The sequence below is a fragment of the Lissotriton helveticus genome, chromosome 5_1 (genome assembly GCF_964261635.1).
Source record: "Lissotriton helveticus chromosome 5_1, aLisHel1.1, whole genome shotgun sequence".
Classification (NCBI taxonomy): domain Eukaryota; kingdom Metazoa; phylum Chordata; class Amphibia; order Caudata; family Salamandridae; genus Lissotriton; species Lissotriton helveticus.
In genome coordinates, this window is record NC_136065.1 from 124859179 (window position 1) to 124885477 (window position 26299).

At 39.4% G+C, this 26299-nt stretch overlaps 1 protein-coding gene across 12 annotated transcripts in view; it reads right to left on the bottom strand.

Annotated features, from left to right (window-relative positions):
* Positions 1-5163: 5163 nt before the first annotated feature.
* DAB2IP (DAB2 interacting protein) overlaps positions 5164-26299 on the bottom strand; it is a 1475985-nt gene continuing 1454849 nt past the window's right edge. For 10 of the 12 annotated variants that reach the window (XM_078641852.1, XM_078641855.1, XM_078641851.1 and 7 more), the window contains one exon: positions 16520-18869. In XM_078641852.1, coding sequence (XP_078497978.1) covers positions 18702-18869 — 168 coding nt within the window. In that variant the 3' untranslated portion in view covers positions 16520-18701. Of the gene's footprint in view, positions 6375-16519; positions 18870-26299 lie in introns of those variants that run through there. The other 2 variants (XM_078641853.1, XM_078641861.1) reach the window with 1 other exon arrangement.

Sequence of the window (26299 nt, forward strand, 5' to 3'; positions counted from 1 at the left end):
TTGGTTTGACAGTTCCCAAAAGGTGGCTATATAAAAAGTGAGAATGCAACAATTAAGCTCTTAAGTTAAAATTCATTTTGCCTTTCCAAAATATAAGAAAGAAACACAGAATCCGAATGAAAGAAAAACAAAAAGAAAAAAAGAAGAGAGTGGAAGGAATGAAATAATTTTACCTATGGATGGGATAGATGATTGAAGTAGGTTACTTTGGTGGTTGGAGGGATAAATGGATAGATCAGTCATGCAGTGTGCATGAATGTTGTACTCTATTTTGTTGTGACTTATTTTACTTTCTGGATTATTAGCAGTGTGTGTTTTGCAGTATTTCAATCTCAATCATGTCATTAGCAAAGAGCACGTTCTATATATTAGGATTATGTCACCATTATTTGATTGTCCACTTCTGCATTCTAACAAATGTATTTACAGAAAGTGTTCAGATCACAAATAACCATCTACCCTGTAATATGAAACTAAGTTCTTCATATAGCGGTTTACTGTTGCATAATCAGCTTTACCCTGTTTCCAAAGAGATATATTAACTCATAATGTATAGCAATATCATCTTATATAAATTTGCATCTGTATCAGTACCTACTCCACAATGATCTCTGCAACTAACACATCAACCAAGCAGCAACAGACATGACTGAATAGTGTGTGAGTGATAGCATAAGTGCAGGAAAATCATACTGTAAGGACATTCAAAATGGTGTGTATACCGAGAAATATCCTGTGTTAACCGTTTTGGAGCACAGGGGTTAGAGTACTTTAAGTGACCTAAAGCTAACATTATAACATTATTTTTTTTTCTTCATTGTGGCTACCTCTCAAGAAAAGCTTTCCAGGATTGTACGGTCGGGGAAATATTCCATCTGAAATCACAAATCATTCAGGCTGTTCTAGCTCCTTACTCACCAACACTTTGCATGCTGGAATTTTTAAACCCATGGATATAGAATTCAGAGTGATATTAGATTTTTTTTCAAACAGTCAGGCAGACTGGCACATGCATAAATAATACGTATTTTTAATAATAATGACCAATGAAGCTAATGGGGATTGGATACTGCAGGTAATTAGAAGAGCTCTGTGGAATAATCTACCCTCTTTAAAGACAACAAGAATAGAAAGGAAGCATGCTATGCCAATGAATTACATACAAAAAGCCACAATATAAATCCAACTAGCCTATTTGGATCGGAAGGAGAACTGCGTTGGCTCTCAAAACTACTGGTTGGACCAATTAGAGGTTTTGTGAAGTTGCAAAGAGCTTCGTAGCAATACATTTTTATGGAATGGAATCCTTGCATTTAAAGGGAAACAAACCTTTTCAACGTTAAAATGTAGACACAGGCCTACCTGATATATTCTCCTTGAATTTCCAACAACATTTATCTTTAAGTATCAGCAACATGTAATGATACTGTGTCAACCTTGTAGGGGCATATTCGGGACAACATTTTTCAAGATTGACCCTACGAAGTATTCTGGTGTCTTATATGTGCTCTGCAAATTAATACATCACAGGCATAAGAAAAGATGTAGCTCCAATTCCCTTTGTCTGCATTGCTCTCATCCGTAGAAGGATACTAGAAAGCAGAGTTTGTAGTCTTCATGTAATGAGCTACTTTGCCATGATTGGTGTAGAGTTTTCAATAAGTGACCATGAAGTAATCTAATTTCATTTAAAGTCTTGACGAACTATGCAGCAGGAACATTGCCTCTCTTACCATGCCATTTCAAATCTGTTTTTAAAACACCTTGAAACAAATAACGTCAAACAAATTACCCTTGGTGCTTTCCACAAAAAGATGCTTCCAATGTTCTTGGACAATTTTTGGCTCCCTTCATCCTAATGTTACATTTTGATGTTATTCTTTTTGGCCACATCAAACACATTCCAAACCTTATAATGTTAATATTTCAGGACATACTTCTGAACTTAAGATGGAACAGCATCTGCTCCTCTTCAGCTTTTAGTTTTCCAGTACCTGTGCTATATCTGACCTGTGATAGCATTAAGCAGTGGTAGGAGATGTTTCAATAGGTAGTCTTCCTTTCAAGATGCTCAAATAGCCAAACCTTTATTTATGTCTAAAAATAGACTTGACCATAATACAATTGTATAATGCTGAATCGACCTATATTTACAAAAATCATTTCTAGTCAAAAACCATTTGCTTCGGTGATGTATTTCATAAATGTGTATATGTAAATGTCTAACAGTTTTGACTGTGCAGTCATATGTACGTTTTTGACTTAGTGTAAGTTCAAAGTGTTCAAGCCCTTTAATGTCTCGCAATATACTTATATGTATGTTGTTAGATATTCATGTACAGAAATGATATGGAGATCTTGTTAAACAGATTAAACTTGAAGCACATCAATATACATATGTTTTAGCACACTGGAGGTAGTTACAATTGTAAACACTCTAAACTTACATAACCATCAAGAATGATAGGGTCAACTTGTAGGTCTTAGTTAATAAATATGGAGAAAAAAATGATTGCTCGAGTCGCCCTCTTAAAATGTTTTACATGAATTGTCTGTTTACTCTTTCTCATTTTGTGCAAGAAAAGAGCCCTTCAAAAGATGCAATAACTAGCATGCAACCTCTCATTATTTTAACTAAAAGCTTAATTGGTGTCCACTAGTACAAAAGTAAAATATCAGAGCAGAATCACTGATATCATATGACTTGTGTTAGCTAGCACATGGACAGTGCTTATTATTATCAATGTTTTCCGAATCAGCACATAAGGTGGTATTTACTGAACTATGACAATTGAGTGCTACCTCTACTACCAAGTTCAGGATACAGAGCATGAAAACAAATACAGAGAGAATAAAGATAGCACCACCAAAAGGATAAATCAAGACAAACTGTTATGATAGTGCAAGCGTCTGTGTTCAAGTGAAAGTCATAAAAATAGAATTACTTTATGAAATAACAATTGTGCAAAAGCCTATCAGTATGTAAATGGCCACATGGTTTTATGAGAATTATTTACTTCATGACTAACAACTGCATAGTCAAAGTTACCATGCATCATTTTATATAATCCACTTTTGACTTGATAAGAACTTTGTCAAAAGCAAGAAAATAAAATCTATAAACTTTGATATGAATAACATACAGATCGGATTTAATGTGACTAATTACCCTGCAATGATGTCTACACACTTAAATATCACTTTCTGTACTCTGAAAAGTGCGGATCTCAAAATCCCTTATTGTGTGTTTTGATTATAGTAACCAGCCAAGTAGTAGTGAAATTAAATTTAATTCAATTTTCCTTTTAGCTTCTTGATTTAAATAACAAATAACATAGGTCGACCATTCCACCATTCCTTAATAAATAAAGTTGTCACACTGTTTCATTGTTGATGTTATCATTGAGGGGCCAAATCATAAAAGGCTTAGTGTAAAAGTCAGAAATGTGTTTAATTGAATTACTCTCGAACTTTCAGCAAATAAATAAATTCCAATACTATCCCTGGAAATCTGTAATCTTTGTTTTCTAAAAATAAACAAAAACATATGCGACATTTACTTAGGCAGAATACAAACCAATTGAAGGTTCTATGTGGTAATGCAACACAAAAGTGCATTAGCACCTTTTACTTTTTTGTTTCTCTCTGGGGAAAATGTTTCCCTTTAAATATGGTGGAGGGTGGGTGGCCATCTTCAATCCCGTCCCAGAAATACAGTTACTACTGCCCTTGACAGTAGTATATTTGCTACTGTTTCCAGAGTTGGAAAGTATTGGTCGATTTTGATGAATACCTTAAGTATAAATTTTACAATTTTTAAATGTTCAAACTTTTACATTTGGAGCCAACCAACAAACACCATCATACCTATCCAATCAAAATAAATTGACTGTCTGGAAATTACACCACACTGACAAATGCACTTTGGGGATGGAAATTTTCATCAATCTTGAAACTATGAAGTATAATTGGGAATCTCTGCATGCAAAGGTAATATTTTGCATAAAACATTAAAAAATTAGGGGTGCAAATGTATTTGTGATTCAGACTGATCGTTTACGATGTATTGAAGCATTACTGTCATCTTTTCAGCATCGTACACCACGCAAAACACATACAAATACTAACATATAAATAAATATTAAATAAATAAAGTCGGGACAATTGTTACCGGCAACATCTAGAACTGTTCTCACTTAATAAGTGTGTAAGCTAATTAATATTTTTCAACATTATAAAAATTATAAAAAATAAACTGGAATTAGAACTTCAAAGATGTGACAGGTTATATTCCAATACCATGCATGGATTTCTAAATCATGAGTGAAATATATGTGAGTTGTTATGAAATGATCTCTGTAATTCCCATTCACTGGAAGCATACAACTCCTTTTACAAGCACAGATAATAAATATGAATTGTTTTTACACAAAAAGGACAAACGATTCTACACACAGGGCATTGTGGACGCTAGTGAGAGCAAATGTTGTACAAGCATGCCAGAGCAATGCCCTTTATGCAGGGTAAGCAGAAAGTTAGATGGTGATGTCCTTTCCACCAAACCCTTTAAGGGCTGAGAGAAAATAATTCTGAACCTGCAATCTCAGTGGATAACATGAAAAAACAAGAGTTATAAGCAGAGAGGCAGAATATTTTCAAATCAGTGTGCCACGAAAAAGTGAATGGCTATAATTATTTTCATACACAGAGCTGGTAAAAATAGTTGATGATCAGCAAATATTTTTTCCTATAGACAAAGGGCAGTGGAAGAGTTATCATCTCTCCTTTTCCAATTCCTCTCTAAAACAAGTGACTGGATTTTTAATAAAGTGCATTTCAAATGTAATAACCAATGTATCTAAGTAAATTACGTTTCCTCTGCAGCTGGGTACATTTCAAAAGTTCACATGACTGATAACATTCAGAAATTGCAACTATAAATAAAACGCGGTAATTGAATTTAGTAAAGATGATGTATCCTTTGTTTTCCAATGATAAAGCCTGTTGTTTTAAAGTACTGTAATTTTAACTTCTTCCATATTTACCAATCAAAATGTCTATCTTTCCAATTTAGTTTTTATATGTTTCCTCTTGATCAGTTCTCCAGTTTGTGGAATGTTTCAACCTACAAAACAGGAAGTCGAATCAGAGGGGGACAGGAAGTTGAGTAAAGAGTTGCATTTTATTCACTTGTACCCAACAAGGAAATTAAACGTTGCTGAAATATTTGATTGGGAAATAAAGCTGTTGAACATGAACAGTGTGAAAGAACATATTGTAGGTCTGAAAAAAGTATGGGTCTCAATGTAGTTTCTTTTGCTATTTAGATTTCCTGATTGGGAAAGCAATAAATAGCATCACACTAGTTGTTTCCATTGGTTACTTCCCTCTATTCCTATAGGCTGAACTGCTATGCAAATAGACAACAATCCCATTAAATTCAGTTTGAAAAAGTAGAAACTACCTTATTTATTGGGATCCAGGAAGAAACAAATTCTGGGGTTGAGTCTCTTGTTTTCAAGCTTCCTTTTAAGTAACAAGGGCACATTCTGAAGGTATTGCATTTTAACAATTGAGTTTATAAAAGTTTGAACATCCTACCAGGCACTGATAAAACATACAGGTTTGGTTTGTTCACACCACACAGTGGTGAATTTGAAACAGACTAATTGTCATCGTTGCAGCAAATCAGACTTCAAAACTCTGATATGATCCGGGCCAAGTGAAATATACACACTTCCTTCTTCACTTTTGCCTTCTTCCTCAAAAGACATAGTAAATGCCCGGGATTCCAACTATGTAAAACTAGAGACCTACCAGTAGGTATTCCAAGATCAATTGAAATTAATTTGATGTCGTACCAATGGCAACAGAATGCAGGGTTCCACAATGGCATTATACATCATGTTGTCTCCAATCCTGATGAACAGGCGGCCATCATTCAGGAAAAAACAGCATCAGCATTTAAGGATTTGGAGAAGTCGTCCTTTGGCCCAACAAGTCTACCCAGTGTTGGAGTGCACGTAAAATAGTAAGGCCCCACTATACCATATGTGGATTGAGACTGGGGATAATGACCATGCATTGCCAAGGACTACCTTCAAAGGATATCAAAGGTGTCAGACCACTGGCATCATTTATAGACTAGGTAAAGATGGCCCCTGTCACAGAAGATAGAAGGGCGGAAATCCTGGGTTACATCTGCTCAGCGCTTCCTGAGAAAACAGTATTTTTTCGCTGGTCGCTGTTGAGGTTGTTGTGACTCTTTAAGCATGTTTTACATTCTTCCACGCCTCAAATTCCCATGTAGCCCGCATTCCGAATTTAAAGAGGACAGTATTCCGGAAAATGGGCTCTTTTGTTTCTAACGCATACTGTGAAAGAAAAGAAATAGCATTACCCATCTTCATGCATTTTCCACTTGTGATTTCTAGCACACATCTTTGCACAGAGTAAAAAAAATAAACTGTTTTGCCAACCAATACAAGAACACTATTGCACATATTGTTCCGGATGTCAGCAAATCTATATGCACGCAACACATTCAAATTTTAGTCGAGAGTTTGGGTTTTGGTAATTCTACCAGGGTATCTCGCAAATCCTACTAGAATCTTAGGAAACTGATTGTGTATGTTGAGCAAATGTCGCCTTGGACAGAAAATAAATTGAAAACAAAGTAAGAACAAGTAAATATATTGACTACATGAAAGTGAAGTGGACTGGTACTACTAGTCAGATAGTTACTTTTAAATTTGCCAATTTTGAAATCGTGTTACCAACTATCCCAGGGAATACAAAGAATACAGGAACTCTGCAGTCCCAATAATACATGATAAAGAATTCAGTTGCTGTAAATTGGTGAAATTACTGGTTGCAAATGGGCTACAAAATGAGGACTTACTTAGGCAAAGTTGCAGTATTCCTCTTTCACTGCATGAAACAGACTTGAATTACTGTAATGCCATGAATAGGATTCTCTCATTCTCTTTATGAAGGGCACAGTATCCAGCGCCCTGGTTATCCCTGCCTTTCAAAACAAGCATGCAACATGATTTTTAGTGGGTTTTATTTTAAAAGCATCAGGACTGTTTAACAGACTGTTTTTATTATCTATACATTTTATGTTATTATATTTTGCTCTTTTATATCAAATGTACCGAAATAAAATTGATTGACCTGCCCAATAGTGTTTGTCCTTCACAAATTGTCAGTAGTTCACCTATCTATGGGAGCTTTGGTTTTGGTAACCTAACTTTCTGCTTCTCCGTTTCAACTACTCTTAAACTTTTACTGTTTTTGGATTAGAGAATCTCCTTTCAAAGACATCACTTGAAAGTATCCAAAACTGAAAACAACAAATAGTTAGTCACCGAGGTTCAGTATTTTTGTCACTAATTACTATTAAACTCTCCTGAACTATATACTGCCTGAAACTATTACAATTCTTTTGAGTATGGTCGCATTCGTTTTTACATTTTAATGCAGATAACTTTTTGTTTATTTGAAAGCACCTTTCCTTTCTTACAAATCCTGGCCAATGCTTCGACAATTCAGAAAAGACAGAGGGGTGAAAAACCTAAAATAGAGAACCACAGAGACAATTAAACTATGGTGGCTGTCGTGCTATCCTGTCAGAAAAGTGGGGAGTAGCAGAATCCGCACCTCCATCCACCTAATAGCAAACCACCTAGAATATTTTAAGAAGTGATTCCACTAGCAAGACTTTTTTGTGAAATGTAATGCTGAGTAAACCATCAACAAATACCTCTGAAATATTTTTCCATTCATAAAAACCCCATTGTGGACGTTCCTAAGAAAAATAAACAATAGAATTGCCTTGGAAAGCAGGAAGTCATATCCACTGAATTTTTTCGATTCCCTGGGACTGGCATTCCCTGCATAGCACTTCCTGGAAGAAAAAATGCAGGTCACAAGGCCTATCCTAAATATGGCAGACCGTCCAACATGCACAGTCCAGCAGCTAGTTGGGGAATGGGAGCCATTTAAAGTTTCCCAACATTGGAACCAGCTTTGGTCCATTGTTTGAAAACTGGTACTTCCCTAGACTCTTACTTAGGTATGAGAATTGCAAGTTTGGCGAGACAAACGTCCTGCTGATTTGAGGCAGGAACCCTGCTTCCAGAAGACTCCTATATGTATCCTTATAGCAACATCCAAAAATGAAATTCTTACAATGAATGTAGGTAAAGATACCTATAAATGATCTGACTGTATAAGCAGTTAGTTGTCATGCTAACAGGACAACAAAGGAGACACTAGCAGACTGATTCAGAAACCTTTCTGCACATGTAGGCTTCGCTTACATACCAAAGGTGTAATGAGTATGGAAATTCCCTGATGGACATTCACAGTCAGTGATGAAGGACACTCATGCGCATGTGATGAACAACTAAAGAAAAACAACAGTTTTGACGACTTATAGTACATTTAAAAGTGGACATTAATGGATTGTTATTGAACATGAAATTGGTGTTCCTAAATCTTGTATATGACCTTTCCCTTTTGAAGGTGCAAGAACAATACAATGATTACTGTACGAAAGGAAATAATGCATTTGTCTGTAGCACACCGCTCTGAAAAATGATTATTTGACTCTCCCAGTTGGAGTTCAATGTTCTTTGCTGTTAGCATTGTGATGCTGCTGCCATAACCTGCCTCTCAGACGTATCAGCCACCCAAAGGAAATGGCTATATTATATTTATTTCTACTTTTTCCTTCCTCTCCTTTCTTTTTCACTCCCTCCCCGACCTAACCATGAAAGGTAAAGGATGTTCCTGTCACTCAGATAAGGGCACAACATTTTGAAAACAAGCCTGATGCCACATCTGTTTGATCAACCAATGAGCTTGTCCTTGAATTCCACCACCATGAGGAGTTTGTGCTGCTGCGGCACTTGCTCATCAGCACACAGTCTAGAAAATGTCGTGGGTGATTAAGTTAATATCAGAATTTTCTGAAACCATGTTCTCTCATTCCTTCAATGAGATGCCCTTCAGTGCATTAAATAGCATGTTGTGTGGCCTCTTGTTATTTGATGGGCAGCATGGTAAACAGATATTTTGCAAGATGCACTTCTTTGCACCACTTTATTCTCCATAGCAATATATTGCTCCATCGTGATTATAAACTAAGTCAATTACACTAGAAAAAAAAAGCAATGGCTAAGCATTTCCACACTGTCTCTGGCAGTTCAGACTTTAGAAATATTTCAGGGTGTGAGGGTCTCATTACACTCTGATGGGACATGCCTTCAGGACTATATCAGCCAAGCCATTTCACTTTAAGACGTAGAACCTTTTGTGGAGATTCTCTGTGTTGCAACATCTCCGCTATGATCTCATGCATGACATCAATTACTTCTGTGCTGATTATGAAAAATAATGAAGAATGCCAGAAACAGTTCCTGGTATGTTAACTGTATGAGTGTGATCATAAATGTTCAATCCACAACCAGGAGGTGCTATCTTGCTTTATTTACATGCCTCTTTACCTGTGATGAGTGATGACTTCTTGAAAATCTTGTACATTTGCTTATTTGTCATGTGTTCTATGATGTGCTTTATGCTACCTACTATTTGTGACATTAAAGAATGTATACACTACTCTGCCACTGAGAATTCATCTGTTTTTGAGCAGAGACAGTAGCTAATCTTGCAGTCTGACAGATTATAATCCTTCTCTAGTTTGTGCAATGTTTTGCTGTTGCATTTCTTCATACGTAATGTCCCCTTCTTATTTTTCAGTGTTATCTCAGCTTTGGGTTCAACATAAGTAAAGCTCCAAGATTATATGGTGATGGGCATCCAGAAGAGAACACTGTTGACATGCCTACATAACAGCTAAATTATCATTTTCAGGAAGAGAGTACACTTGGTCAGTATCCACCACATTCCTGCTGACATAAAAGATCGCTTTTACTGATGATTACACTCCTGGTTGAGTTATTTTATATTGTCAACCATCCCTCATATTGCTGTCATCAACCATGAAGTCAATGCACAGGTTGGGGTCCCAATACGTCATGCGATCAGTGGATAACGCATTGCCCTTAAGCAACTGGACCATTACAGGGTTTGCTTTGCTACATGAACTCCTTGAAGCTGTGTATTGATGGTGGCAACGTTGCTAACATAGTGGAAGCCGTGGCTATTCATGACTAAGAATTCTTTGAGAGCTCCTGTGTCAAAGGACATTGTGTTACTTCAAGTGTTTCAATTTTTGCAAGGTTTGGATATGTTCCTTTCACAGAGAAGATGAACTTGAAGGCATTCTTTCTTGTCGAACTACACTTGTTGGGTTTCTTGTAAATTTAGTATGATTCAGAGCTAGATTTACCTCATTTTGTCCTGGAAAAATGGCATGCCAAAGTGGAAGTATGCCTTTCTGCCTTCGGAAGGCTCTTCTCTGTGTTCTTGCAGCAATTTCCTTTGAGAAGATTTGGAGCAACATCTTATAGTGATGGGTAGATAGGTGGGAGTATAATCTCTGAAGTTAAGAAAGCTTGCAATTTATGGAGTCAGGTTACATAAGTGTTGGTGGCTTCTCTTTAAATTTAGTTGATGGTTTTCAAGCTTTCATTTTTGTAATTGAAACTAGGTTGTGTTTCAAAGCATACATTGATAACTGTAATGAAGCCCTCGATGTCATGCACACGATGAGAAGGTCATCAGGGTGGTCACCCATAAAGATGTTGAACAGATTTTCTTAAATAAGTGTTTTACGGGTAGCTGTAAGGCTATCTTCAAATTTGTGATATTTCTTTTCTACAGCACTGCCCCACTGTTTGGGAATATGCCAGGTTTGATAGAAGTCAACATAACTTGGCAAAACGTCTTTCACATATGGCATCTTGAGTTAATCCAGATGCAGCACTACGGTGTGTGGGGCTGTGCAGCACTCACTTATGCATAATGCATGAATTGTAGTATACTAAAGGCATAGTTCTTTTCACTTCCATTGTGATTACATGTAATTGTGATTAATTAGTTGGAGTGGCTGCAGGAATGTAAAGGTGATACTATCCTTTGTCCGCATCCTTGTCTTGTTTTACTCTAAATTTTTATAAAAAGGTTGATTTTAGTTTTTTTTGTTTTAATTTCTAGTTATTCATTTTATCCCCTTTGTGCTGATTCACCAATGATTGAGTTGCCGAGATAATACTTCTGGGGTGGGGAAGAGGTAACCCTGAGCAGGCACAGTGCTAGAAAAACGTTTGTCTGAGGATTACACAACACCTTCTCCCCATTCATATATTGTTGCAAGGCTCTGGTTAAAGATGACTGTCTTTTCCATGATGGTGCATCTCTTCTTCCTTTCCTCAAATTGCTCCGGTTATGACTTAAGTTAAATACAAAAATGGCCCCTATCCAGATTTACATAGTGGAGCATGAGCAGAACTGGAAATCTGCTAAGATGCATATTTCTATGGCATATCCATGGAGATCTTCTGAATCTTCATAAATGCATATAGTTGCACAAAGGCGCAAGGGTCTGAGACATAAATTTAGATAACTGTGTGAAACAGGATCTGAGTGTTAGCAGTGACAGACTTTAATGCCACGATTCGCAAAGGTGTTTGCACCGCAGAAGTGAAACTTAAGGGTGATAATACCCTAATTTACTCAAGGAAATTCTTGTCATTAAGACAAATGTAATGTATGATCATAAATGGATTCTCACACTGAAAACGATACATGGTTCACCATTCATTGTGAGTAAATCTCACATGGCAATGCTGTGGTGGTTAATGCTCACAAATGTTCACGCTAGTGGGCATTCACGTATTTATTGTAAGTAGTTTCCTAATTAGAAAATGGTCCCAGATCACTCTTCTTCAGGAAAGAAATAGGTATGTTTTCAGGCTAGATCATGATAGGGAGCACCCATTTTGGGGATTCCCACTCCCTTCTTTTGGCACTCATTTTGCTAAACTCCTTTATAATGGGCTCTTGAGAGTAGCCCGCCCCCCACCCCCCACACAGGGTGTCATAAGTCATTCCTGTGAATGCAAAAAGAAAGTCCAAAAGGTACACATAAAAGAAGTAAACCAACTTTAACACATGTCAGACTTTCTTTGTGGATTGCTCCCTAAGAGCTGTGGGATGTGGTGTGCAGATAGAGCACAAGATAGATTTAGCAATAAAAACCCACCCTGTTTTAGCAAGTGATCAATCTCATTGCCCTAAACCACTGTTAGTATTGGCCAACATTCAAGTACTAAGAACGCATCTTCTGCAGAGATTCACACTTGTATCCTTAGCTTAGTTATGGAGATTAGCAGTAAAGACTTACACTCTAATCTAGTTTACCGTCATGCAGAGATCCAGAGCCTGACTCACATAATGTGAATTTCTTCTGATATCACAAAAATATCCAACCTTCCTAGAGTTGTTTTTATTCCTTCTCCCCACTGAAATATAAAATTACTGTAATGGAGAATGCTAAATTGTTGGTATTTATCTTTTTAGCAATCACCTTAACCTTCGGAAGCAAATCTTGTCCGTGGTTGAGAGTACCCACCACCGCCACCTACTTAAACAGATCTGGAACACCAGGCAAATCATTTCTCAGCAGGGCCTCAAACCTATAGTCCATGTGCTAGTGCCCTTCAGACTGGACATGGGGAGCTCCCTCCTCTGCAGTCTCCCCAAATCTCATCATGCATCATTGAGAGCAGTACTTTGTGCAGCTGCCTGCCTTGTGACAGGTAACAATTTTTTATCACAATTCTCCTATTCTTTGCACTCTACAATGGTTTCTCGTTGAAGCAAGAGCCTAATTTAAGATTGCATACATTACCCACAAAACCATCCACAACGCCACACCCTGCTCTTTGGTGGGAAAAAATAAAAATCTCTGGCACTCAACGGGGATGAGAAATGCAGAACCCTCCTGCTAAACCTCCAACATTTCGTCTATATCGTTTTTGTAAGACAATAATAACATTCACGCCTTCCGGACATACGACCCGTGGGGAAGTAAATATCCTGTGGCTTTCGATAGTAAGTCAGCTCATGTGTAACCTAGGGGCAAAGGTCTTGAATGAAGGAAGTGATTTTGATTACACAGATCTAGACTGGCTGTGAATGTTCAGTCTTCTTATCTACATTTAACAGCACTTGGTACTTGGGTCCAGAACACTTTGGACCGGATTTAGATCTGGGCAGGTAAGTTACTCCGTCACAACGGTGACAGATATCCCGTCTGTCAAAATATAAGTCCCATAGGATATCAACTCATCCAAAAATCCCATAGGTAGTGGAAGTGACAAAAGGCTTTCTTGACACCCATTCCGTCACAGGGCAGACCCCTGTTACAAATGCAGCACCATCTGCAGCCTCCTTTTCGCTACTTAGCATAAAACATGTAAGGATAGAAAGTGATAAAAGTAGACATTGCACCTACAACCCAATTTTGTTTTTCTTTCTAGTGACACCTTAAGGACCCAAGACCAGGGGCAGCAAGAGCAAAGCTAGAGGTGTCTAAGGGCAAGCCAGTAATATCTTCTGCAACCCCCGGCTAGCCCGGTTTGACTCCTCCGGATCTCTTAGCAATCAATAGTGGAGGTGTAAGCTCATAGACATGATTTTCAAAAGCAGTCGGGATCCTGGGTTAGAAGTATTAAAGATCATCATAGATGAAAGGTACATTCCCAACTATGATTGAGACATGCTACCTGGACTTCTGAAGCAATAATGTTGAAGGGTCAATCGCCATATTCTTTTGGTTTCATCTAAATGGGTGTCCAGAAGGTAATTTGATGAGTTTTGCCTACCTCCTTGAATAGGTCTACATCTGCATAACTTACCAGGCTTCATGCATATTTTTTCTCGATGAAACCTTCTAGTCAATTTGCATTTCTTCAATAAATGGTTCTGCACAGAGTCCCTTTAACCTTGCGATGTGTATGAAATCTGGAGTTTTCGGAGCTAGTTGTCTTTTTTTTTTAATTATATTGGATTTTTGTGTAGTAGTGGATTGAATTCAATATTGGTTGTGATGGGGAAATGTACTTCCTGGGTAAGGTAGATAGTTATAGGCTAGATGCGGATCACATCAACACTTCAAAAAGCCATGGATTTCTTGGATTTCTTCCTGGTGTCTCTAGTCATTGGTCATCTAGTCTAGTCCTGGTGTCTCTACTTTAGATAATTATTGCTGATCATCTTTCTAAGCATGGAACTGTACTTATATTACATGCCTTTAAGAAGCACTTCAAATTTCTTTCCCCAACATATCAAAACAAATATTGTTATCATAGATTCTATAGGGCAAAATATCTAGGTGAAAAAACACCAGACATGGGGATTTTCTGCAGAACTTCAAATCCCGAGAAAAATGGTTATCCCTGATGCTAACCCACTCTAGATTACTATGACACTCATATTAAGGCCCTTGGTGGAGAAATGATATTCTCTTAGGCAGCTTGAAAAAGATTTTAAAACACCTTAACGGAGGTGTGGGAATTTTTGATATTGTAATAGTAAGGAAATGTAAAACTGTGATTTTTAAGTCATACCTGTCTACAACGCTGAGGAAAAGGAATTGATTATCATGATTACTGTAAATCACTGTATTTTTCTTGAAACTCCTAGTGTCTGATCATTTAAAGGGTATGATCTACTTACTCTACTTCACTGTATTAAGTCTTATTTTGGAAAATGATATTGAATTCGCAAAAGTGTCTGAAATTAAAGAATGTTTATGAATTAATCATAATAATTAAATTCACAAATCATATAATTTAACTACCTTTTGACTTACGTAGATTCTTTTTATCATCGATCACACATAAAAGTTTCCAATGTGATAATAACTTGTGTTAGCATACGGAAAGAGCATTATTGCACCATATAGAAATCATTGATTGAAGTCTACCAAAAACTCAACATCCTTACATTGTTTAATAATGGATCTGTGGCTGTCTCATGATGTGTGGTAACTTTTAGGCATTGTTAAATTAAGTTTAGCTTTTCTATCCTCCATGCATAATACCAGTGAGGGTGTGGTAAAGGCATGATTGGGAAAACACATTCAGTATGCTTTAGAAAAAATTCTCATTCAAGTCACTCTTATTAAAACAGTGCTGATTATTGTATGTAACTTTCGTAAGTTTATAAAAAAGAATCTGTGCACTGGTGAATATTTTCACAACCATTTGAATGACGGTGAGGGCAGCTTAGCTACATTGCTTATTATCTAATCACACAAATCTAGACATAATGCAATGAAGTAAAAAAAATTGTGAACTAATCATTTAGAGCCAACCGATGAAGGGGGGCCTATGTACTGGTGGACTGAACAAACCGGCTAGAGCTAATTTATAAACATTTCAAGGATTTAACATTTGAGTGATGCTGGACTCAGGTAGCTAACATTTTAAAGACAATAAATTGTGTTGCTATAAAGCAGAGAATTTGGTCTGTGAATAGAATATATATAAGATTCTGGAAGTATGTATTCTTCGGGTTTGGGCCGTCTCAAATACAGGTCTGCTTTCATTTGAGACTTGATCACAAATGCCTATGTTCCAAAAAGCATTCAGGTCTGAAGTTGGTTGGTGCTCCAACTCTGCAATCATGGCATTAGCAGTTTGGTTAACTGAACTGTAGGGGGCGCAGTGAAGTACAGCTTCAAAAAGGTATTGACCCCAAGCACACTTTGGCCAAATACTTTCCTAATACAAAGACTCATACATCGAGCTGTAATTCTTGACACACTGATGCAAAAAGCTAATCAGTTCCATAAAAGCAAACATTGAAATTAAAGTGATGATTATATTATTTTCTAGCTAAATGATTTAATTACAGAATTTATGATGTTGGAAAAGAGGCCTGAAAGAACATGTGAAAAGCATTTTACAGCCTTTCTGCTTTTATAAAATTTTATTTTTAAAGTTGTGACTGATACCGTATGAGAAAATTTAACTGGATCCAAATGTAACGTTGATTTTCAGCAGAATTCTATCATTTGTGGTTTTGTGTACTCCAGCAGTTGTTTGGAAGATTTCAATAGTAGATAAAATCTGGTTGTAAGTTTCTGAACGTGCAGTCAGAATGATTTAGCACAAGTCAGCAGGCCATGAATTGAATGACGGCCTAAGAATTGCTGGATCATTTTTAACATGGAGCCTAGCTATGAAGCATCTACAAAAAGACAGGTTTGCATGTCTTCTAAAGGCATTGCTTAGCTCTTTGATATTTTACTCTTAAAGTTTCTTTGGAACTTTGAATCCTAAGGTGCTTGGCTACAGAGTTGGATGGTGGGATCTTTGATGCTGCAACAGTTCAAAGTACACAACATGTGGGCTGAAGAAATACATGAAGAGAATTCAAAAGGATGATTTTCCCATCAGTTTCACCTACTTTTAATTCCATTGCCATTGAAGCAAACATAACTTCAATAATGCTGGAGTATTTTTAATGGCAAATAAAAGTGTGCTGGAAAAGAAAATGTAATGTGGAGGAGGAGTTTCACAGAAACTAGCGACCACTAAAATTAATTTGTTGCAAACAAATCTGTAGGCATGTCTTTATTTTTCCATTATGGTATTGGATTCTGTAACCCTGTTCCTGATCTTGCACTGCAGATGGAAGGGGTAAAGTGGTAGGACTTTATACAACCATTAAATGTTTACAGAAATCTATGGAAATTGGCATAGTATCTACTACAAACTATGGTGTAATATATCGAAGTATACAAATTACTGTGCCAAAATGGTTTTCTTAGCAACAACGTCATCAATAAAAAAAAATTATCTAGTAAGATTGTGGCATTCCACTTGCTAACAATCTTAAGCATTTGTAAGAAAGTCTCCAGGTCCAACAAAATGCTGCTCTCTATCTAGCCTCAAGCTCAACCTTAACTAACTCAAACTTCAGAAAACATGATCCACATGCCAGGAAAGAGTATGTCCTTCTCTGTCTATTTTTTAAATATCCTGCCTAGCTGTCTGCTGCATTAATTCCAGGTCTTCAAAGTGCCTCCACTCCAAGATTACACCTTACACCGAAACAATCAGTTCAGCCCAATCACTGACTTACTAGCTAACCCTATGTTTACCCTTATTTCTCACTGAAGTTAACTTTTCCTCACTCAGGGATGGACTGTGACTTGGCTGGAGTGGTATCCTGGGTGGCAAACTGCTCCTTAGAGTTACAAATGGCCCAGTGTTCCTTCACCTGGATTTCCCAAGTGTGGGAATACTGGGTCTAATTTTACCAGATGGAAATCGCAAAAGGATTGGGATGCAAGTGCAGCCCGGTGCCAAGCTACACGACCTGTTCCGACGGCAGCTAGGAGCCTTGAACGCCAGTCCACAGCTTTCCCTGTCAAACCCCACAAACCTCACTCTTCTTTCCATCCCCCATCCTGCACAGTCCACCGCATTCATTTACCACCTACTCTGAACAGGTAGTAAATTGGAGACTCTACATTAATTAGGGACTTTTAATCGGGCCTCAGCATCTACGTTTTGGAGTGTCATGCACAGGGCTCCCTTTATTCAGGAAACCCATATGGGCCACCTTCACTCTTTTAGCACCTAATTACCGTGTATCAGTGCTTTGCACTTTAGGAAAACAGTTACCCAAAGCTTGACAACTTGTTGATTAGAGAGATTGGAAAAAGTATGGTATTCAACAATACACTATTTTGTTAACGGTATGAGGACTTCATCTTCAGAGTAATGCATCTTATGGCCGCCCGTGATGAAGGAGGAAGCAAATGGAAGAAGGGTTCTTAATATAGATGTAGCTAGCCATACCTCATCATACAAAGCCAACCATGAGTGCCACACCTGTAGCATGATTTACCTTTGCCGGTGAGTGTGAAACACCCATGTTAAAGAAACGCCTAATACCCGTCTTACATCCCACTCAAGACAAGTGGCGTCTTTGAGGGCGACACTTCGCTGCAGCAACCGTGCAATCCCTGGTGTTTCATTCTGCAGCTGAGCCGCATCTCATCTGAGGATCTGATTTTGGATCACCGTATCTTCTGGGTAATACTTGATTGGCTGACAAATAAGCCAATTGCCGTCATAATTTTGCAGATCCATCATAATTTGAGGGAATCTGAACACTAACAACACTGGCAAACAGATCACTGAAATCCAAATGTAACATATGTGTACTATAAATTGGGCAGATTTAGGCCATATCAAAAGGCTGTTCTCAAAAAGAACACTTTGGCTCCTAATGCCAACAATCTGTCATCATGTCTACAATCTGATGGATAAATGACCTGCCTGGTGAACAAGCGAGAGTCTCCTTCGGCTAGCGTTGGCGGTTTGGAAATGCCAATCCACCCGCAGAGTTATTAAGAGAGCAAGAAAGCAACTCCTCGGCTAGTTTGAGAAGGACACAGTTACTAGTAGTTTGTACAACAAGCACTGAAATAATCAACCAGAATGACAAAAATTTGTATACAAATATCTTTCTTTCTTATACCACATGTTTTATACAACAATTCCATCTTCTGTTTTCCCAGATACCCTCCGCCCTCCTGCAATATACACTGCCTTCGGCTTCTGCTGGTCCTGACTCCCACAATGCATTAGTCAAATGTGCGGTCTCCAGTACCGAGCGGGCTTCTTGGGGAGCAGGACCGTGTCTTGGGAGAGCCGCGTGCGACTGCAAGTTCATTACGCTCAGTCTCCTTGGTCTGTGGGCTCCAAGTATTAACAATTACTGCTGTTTCTGAATTCGCCGTTCTCTGTAATTTGCAATTTAGTTGGGTTTGTGGGGGAGATTCCATTACGTGTCTGCATGCTGTACCTCTCTTTGAGCTGGGTAAGGGCACTCATGAGCCGGGCATTGGCCGCGTCCAGGGAGGCAATGCGTTTCTCCTGCAAGGAAACAGACAAGCATTTCAGTACATCAGGGAACAACATATGGGCAATAAAGAGAACAGGTTAATTCAAGGCGATGGAAAAGAACAGCCCTTGCAGAACTAATTTAGAATCATGGTGGAAGTGCCATCAACCCAAGGTGCTCATCAGAGGAGATCAAAACTCTCCTGTGCTGCAGAATATCTTGCTGGACCAACCGCTCCACCCCTGAAGATTGCAGGGTACAACTATGAGATAGGGAAGTAAGTATTACCCACTGCTTCAGTTTGGAGACCTGGAACAAGATCCAGAAAATGGTGAGCCAAATGTTCCCTAAGATAAATTTATAACTGACGAATCTAAATGGAAGATACTAAGTATTAATACTGAAAATCTGGCACAGATCTACAGCTTATGGACCTATTTTTGATAGGCCTGAATTACAGTATGGCTGTGTTGTGCTGATCTTGAAAATAGGCCACAGTATCTGCAGTGGTTGAAGGCTCAACTAAGACCACTATTTAGAGGGCATTTCGTTGATAAGGAGCATCATGAACATGAGTACTTTACATTTCTGAGGGATGGGGTGCAGTTGCAACAAGAGTGTAGAAACCAGATGTGCAAGAACATGTGTTTCAGGACAGTGCACCATATATTTCTTTGATCACTTGATGCAAATTCACAAAATAGTTAGTAACACACCATTACCTCACATTACAGGCATTTATAAGCCTATTCACAAAGTAATTCTACACATGAATAAATGTACATGCATAAATTCTTACACTTTGTAGGACATAATTTTGGCTATTCACCATTTGCGAGTGTAAGTTTACTGCAAAGTGTAGACTTACATGTCTCCATCCCCTATTAGAGGGCTGGAGCCAAAAAATATACAGTTATTACTAGTACCTTTTACACGTTCTCCACCATCAGGATCAGATCTCCAAATGGTAAGATATACATGACATTAAACTGATATCTATTTTCTAAAAGTTTGCATTACTTCCTATGGGGTTTTATTTTAAGTCTGTCACCATTATTTTTTATGGGAGAGTGTTGCATTACCAGTGGTTGGCAATATTTAGTGCTGGGCCTCCTCCAGGTAGGTCTGAGCTGGAGCACATTTGCTACTGTTTTGGGGCCCTTTTGCCTTTATTGGTTTTTGAAATGCAGTTAGTAAATAGCAGTGAGCTTACTCTTTTGGGGTGACAGTCTGCCCTTCTAAACCCCTCTGTACTCCTCCCTAGACCCCTCCCATTTAGAAGCAAGCTTTCCACACTTTCAAGCCACTCCTCCTGGTCCCTCTCACAGTTAGTACTAAGTAGTAAACTTAACTGTATGAGGATCTCTCTTTAGGAATGATAGGGATGGTGGATTGCATTTTGTAGTAAGTAGTACTACTATACATACTACAAAATGAAGTTTGGGAATCATGCCCCTAATTTTTGAGGCAAAAGATGTTCTTGGGGTTTACCCTAATCACATAATATTTGGTGCAGTGCTAGAATGCAAGGTCAGCAACTCAGCCCCTACAGTGAAGCAGACGTCATACACCCTGACCCAAAAGTAGTACAATGGCAAAGGCAATGTCATATGGAGAGTACTGTGAGCTTTGCTGTACTGGTGGAGATTTAGGGCTATGTAAATCTCCTAAATATGGAACAATAGCATACAAATAAAGACTCTTTACTGGAATAATGTGAGCAGCCTTCGAAGGCAACACACACTACTCATGAATTACTGACTAGCTAAAAGAACTAAATGTATACAGGCGATAAACTGGAGAGGGGACAGTTGTTAGAGATGGTGAAAATACTTAGAACGTGAATGATACACAAGTCAAGTACCTCTCTGTAGTATCCTGGCTTTAATGTTATTCATGTCACCTCATGCTCTGCCAGTGAAATGTTCCAAAGATAATGTATTACAGAATGCTGGGAGTCAGAAGTCACAGCTGAGAAGGGCTGAGCAGCATGCTGGCTGCTCCTGGAGGGGTCTGTACTGGACTTAACTACATGTCCTGTAACTAACTACAAATAAACATACATTAACATACATTCTGCGTTGTTGTGAGACTGTAGTAACGAAGTCCAGACGCGTAGCTGAGCCCTGCCCAGTATGGCTTGACAAACTTTTGCCTTCTGCAGCTGGTGAAAAACGAATGCTCTGGTGAGCTTGCACACCAAAATTGTCTTTCAGTCAAAGTGAATAGAATTTTCTCTACCAAAAGGAGCGTTGAGGACAGCGCTATTAACAACAGCCAGCATGGAGCGGGGCTTGCTGATGAGAGCTTAATCTGTCTCGAGAAACAGAAGCCGGATTGAACCCTTAGTGGCTCTGTGGGTATGGAATACCACTGCATTAAGGATGACTGTTAGTCTTAGGCAGAAGGTTGCTGGGTCTGGTGGAGATCCCTAGTGGTCCTAAGAAGTTGCTTTGCTCTGTTGTCAAATGTCATGTGTTCACTGCTCCCCATGAGAATGCCTCATCCATCCACAGGGAGGTTCTGTCTTCAAGATGTCTTCCACGGCATGGTGGTCCTGATGCAGTTGTACCACTTGCTCCACAATGCAACTTAGCATGTGCCCCTTGGTGCCATTTAGCAAGTGACCCTGTTGCACTTAGAATGCCCCCTGTTGCAGTTTAGTGTGAGTTCTCCAGTGCAGTTTGGCATGTGTCCTCAGTGCATTACTCCTGTTTAAAACATAAAGATATATTTGAGTGCCAGCAGCCTAGGAGTAGAATACCAACTAGCAAGATCTTGGCACCTCTTTCAGAGAGAGATCCAGGAGCCAGGAGATAAAACGAGCAAGGGAAGTAGGGGGCATTTTTCTGTTTGGTAAAAGATGGTCCAGGGCAGTGGCCATCTCCACATTCCTGCCATAGCTCAAGGAGGCCAGCACTCTGACTGTACAACTAAAAGAAAGAAAGAATAATACTGGTAAATTTACCATTTCACATCCTGTGGTCCACTGGAGGCTCCATCAGGCTTGGGATGTATGCACATATCTGTGTGACATGTGAGGATCTCAGTACATATCTCTTGTTCTGAATATTCATCAGTAAACTTGAGTTATGTTGTACTTTTATCTACGTCATGTGACTTGCATAACTAAGGCGATCTTTAAAAGACACTACTTTAATAACACCCTTCTTATGCCATGCATATTTTGCATATGACTGCATACTATTTGTGTGTATCACCTCGTCCTTCCATTTGCTTGATAATTGCTAATTTGGTGTCCTTTCTGAGCATTTTCTAAAATCAATAAAGGTGTGAACTTAACAGGCAGCAGGGATAGCAGGAGTCAGCAGGCTATTAATACCTAAAATTGGATCTCAATTGGTTTGAACTACTGCCCTGTAATTGCGTCTCAGATGCCCCAAGCAGCACGGGGAGCAATGATGAGCTGCATCTCAAGTTGTGAGTCACTTCGCTACTCCCACCGCCGCGCGTCAATTAGGGCCGCTGGAGAGCCCGCGCGACCGTGTGCAGACGTACCCGAGTATCTTCCTGACAGCTATAGAGGAGCACGCAGATTACACCTGAAGTTACTCTAGAGGTGAGTTGTAGTAAAAAAAATACGTTTACTAGGCTACTTTATTCTGCGATTCTAAATGACCAACGAAAGAGTCAGTGGTCCATGGCCTATGGAATGAACTTTCAAAATACGTGGAACGTCAGCGGTCATCAACTCAAGGTCTATCTGCCTTTCAACGGTCAGTAGTGATGGAGGCAGGATGGCTCAGTGGTTTACATTATGTAGGCCTAGTTTAGAACTAACTAGCCTTCATGCAGTTTGTGACATATATAACTTTTCCCTCCTCTGCACTGAACGTAGCCGTCCTATCGTGAGGGTTAGGTGGGGCTGAAACTCCATGTGCCTTTTCCTCGTTCCTTAGAAGATACCTGTTGCTACTTGGACCTACGCTTATCTTATGTATTGTTAAGGGCATTGTAATTATGTGATTGTGCGTCCGCAGTGTTTTTCACATAATTATAGATTTGCCTCATTTGCTACATAATCCACAATCTGCTGCATAATCTGCAGATTTGAACAAAAAACTTTTGTTTCTAGCTCAAACACATCAAAAGTTAATAAAAACGCAGCAACACGTTGCTGGGCAGTGGCGGGCCCTTTCCAAACCTTGACTGATCATTATTCTGGAGACTTATTGCTATATCTGAATGCTAAACTGGATCAAATGAGGTACAAACAATGCTCAGACAGTGTCCACAAGTGTAAAAAATTAGAAAATAATGACCTAATGCTTTCATAAAATGTGCCGCATTACACTGCCTAATTTGCTTTTTATTGCTGCATAATTTACTCAACGCTGCTGCATAATTTGGCCCTTCCCTGCAGCACAATTCCAGTGTCCCTGCATATTGTAAAGAGCCCTACTGCCACTACTGTTAAAGAAGATTCCATATCACTGTACCACTGGTCCGCCTTCAGAGATTTACAATTACCCTTGACAACTGTTGAGCTTGTCTTTTTATGGGTCACGCCTTGATGCACCACAGGGTAGCCTCCATTTTTGGCAGGTTCAATTTACAAGCACCTCTGTGGTGCTTTAGACTGAGTGTCTGAGAAGGACCAGATTTAAGGATGCTGCGTCATTATGGCATGGAAGTTCCTGAGCATTCAGGAGATATGTTGGGTGGTCCCTGAGAAAGGGCAAAGACAGTCCTCTCTGTGAAAGGGTACTTCATGGAGAATACAAATCCTAAAACTTTGTTTTCACTGCGCAATCAGAAAGTCTGAATTCTAAAGACAAGACCGAAGTGTGTGATCCTGCGCACATGAATGCATCACTTGGTGTCTTCACCTCCCCTATAAGACATACATGGGAGCATGTGGAAAGAGGATGAAGTGTTAGGAAAAGAACTTGGCATTTACATTTCTTGAGGACAGCACCCAACTGAGACGCGACAAGAAGAAAGTGGACCTATGGAAAAGGAGAAAAGACTCATCTGCGGCTGTCGGAGCATGCATTATTTATAAACAACCTTCAGGGCTTGATTCTTGGGGCGGTGCGTTCCCCTAGCTCGGTGAATATTTCACCTCAGGACATGAGAGAGTACGTGGTAATTCTGGGGCGTATCCCAGTTAACGCACTTTCACGCAGCTTTCTCAATCTGTCCTTTACCCCACGCGCCTTCTCTGTCTTTACGTCGACTGCTCCTGATTTTCTCCTATCCTCTTCTTACGACGGTACCCTCTTCCAATCCCTCCGTTAACAGCTTCATCCACCCTTATTCCTTCATTGTACCTTCCCTAATACGTGCTGTTCCATCCGCCTTCTTCTCTCTCACTTGTTTTTTGTTCTCAGCTCAATCTGATTGCCACCCTTCGCTCCTCCTGGATTGAGTGGTCCTCGAACAAGGCCTAAGGTGGTTTATATTATTTGTGTCTATGGAGACAGCTCCTTGTTTACATTCAGAATAGATCTTAACCACATATTAGTTCCCCACCCTTTGTACACAGGGCCGTCTTAACAACATTATAGGCCCCGGGGGAAAGCAGTGCTCTGGCCCTGCCTACACAACCACTCTCAGGAATAGAAATGTTTAACGGAAAATTAGTGTTAAATTCTAGTCTGCATGGGGCCCCTATGCTCTTGGGGCCCCGGGCAACTGCCCAGCATGTCCATGCGTTATGACGGCACTGTTCAGACACCCGATGGCTACTCCCTGGAGGGAACGCGACCCAAGACTATGTCACTCAGAGAAGGCACCTTATGTCGTCACTGCCCCTTGGTTATTTAACCTGCTGAAACTCATAGTTCATGTTTGATACTTTCATTGCGTTTTGTTATTTGTATTTGCGATCTTTGCAATGCGACTGTTGTAAAGCGGTCCGATACCCTCGGGTCTGGCCAGCGCTATATAAAACTTCTAAATAAATAAATAAAATACTGGCTCGTCAGTCTCACCTCCTACTAGAAAGCCATCCCTCGCAAGGCATCCCTCGCACGGCAAAGGGCATAGCTCTGAGCCTGGCTGACAAGGGGAAAGCGAACCATCGGGGGAAGGGAATAATTGTTTCTGCTCTTTTTTGCTGTGGCCTTCTGCAGAGCCCTGGAGTCATGGCATTAGACTGCGCACTGAAGTCTGAACCTATATAAAGTGACAGTGACCCTGTCTGAAAGGGAACCATGACCTTGTCTTAAAGGGATCTCAGCTACCGGTACTGACTGCTGGTATCGACCTTTACCCGTGTCCTGCTCCTGCGATCAATATTAAAGCCACTTTCCCAGGAACTCTCATAACAGGGATCGTACTATTAAAAATCGACCCCCAGAATATCGAGGCACGAGAATACAGAGTACAGAATATCAGGGGGCAAAATATCAAAAGGTAAATGCATATAGGGAACTATAGATGTATTATTCCTAACTCCACATCTATGTACCTTGAAGCTATATGTACCGCATAGGTATTTTACCTTCGATAATGTGTCTCATCAATATTCTGAGGTCGCCCAGTGCTGAACATTCCAACCGCTGGTGTGGTCATGACGGAACCGTTCCATCATGAGCATCGAAGAGGTTAAGGAACGCACTTCATTAAAGGTGCATAAAGATGCAGCCTTTGATTAGAATTTTAATTAATCTTTCTCCAACCACTAAGTTCCATTCAGGGCTTAATTTGCATAAAAATAAATGCACAAAGGTTTTCTTAAGATTGCTGGTGCTCACAAACTGCAAACAACTTTGCAAATAAAGTACAGATTTCAGTCCTCTCAAAAAAAAAAGTTGTTTCCACACCTGGCAGTCAGACCACGCACTGGAACATCCCATTTCACAGAAGCCAAGATTTGACTGTGGCCCTCTCTTTTGTCACTTCTAAACCTCTACATCCAGGACCCTGACTACATCTATCCAACGCTATTCTGTGAGAAACCCAAACCAGACTTACAAGTATAATAGTGATACTAATGCCAGCTTTAAAGACTGTTTTATCCTTACACACTACAAACATCGCACTTAAGATAGTTTATGTCAGCATGGTCCAGAGTACCATCGTGAGCCCACATTTCCACGATAAGTGCGTTTTATCTTCTGCTTCGGGCGTTAGATCACATCTTGGTCTCAGCTCTCAAATTGCCTATTTGACCACATGTTGGCAGTGTTGGTCTTTGACCTATGGCGTGGTCTTCAAGAACAGCAGATTTGTCCTTTTTAGGTCTAATGTTCATGAAACCTTTTGATTTTACTAAAATTCTACGTAAAATATACTTATAGGGGCTTGCAGACAGTGCTCTTCTTCCATTGGTCGGTTATTGCGTCATTCATATTTTTCCTCTATCCAATACAGCTTACAGCCTGGGGAAGTGGGTCAGCCTACTTCATCCATTGCTAACTTTTAGTGTGAGTGATGAAATGCTGAGTTTTCACTAGGAGGACCTCCTGACGCAAAGTACTTTATTTCAGTAATG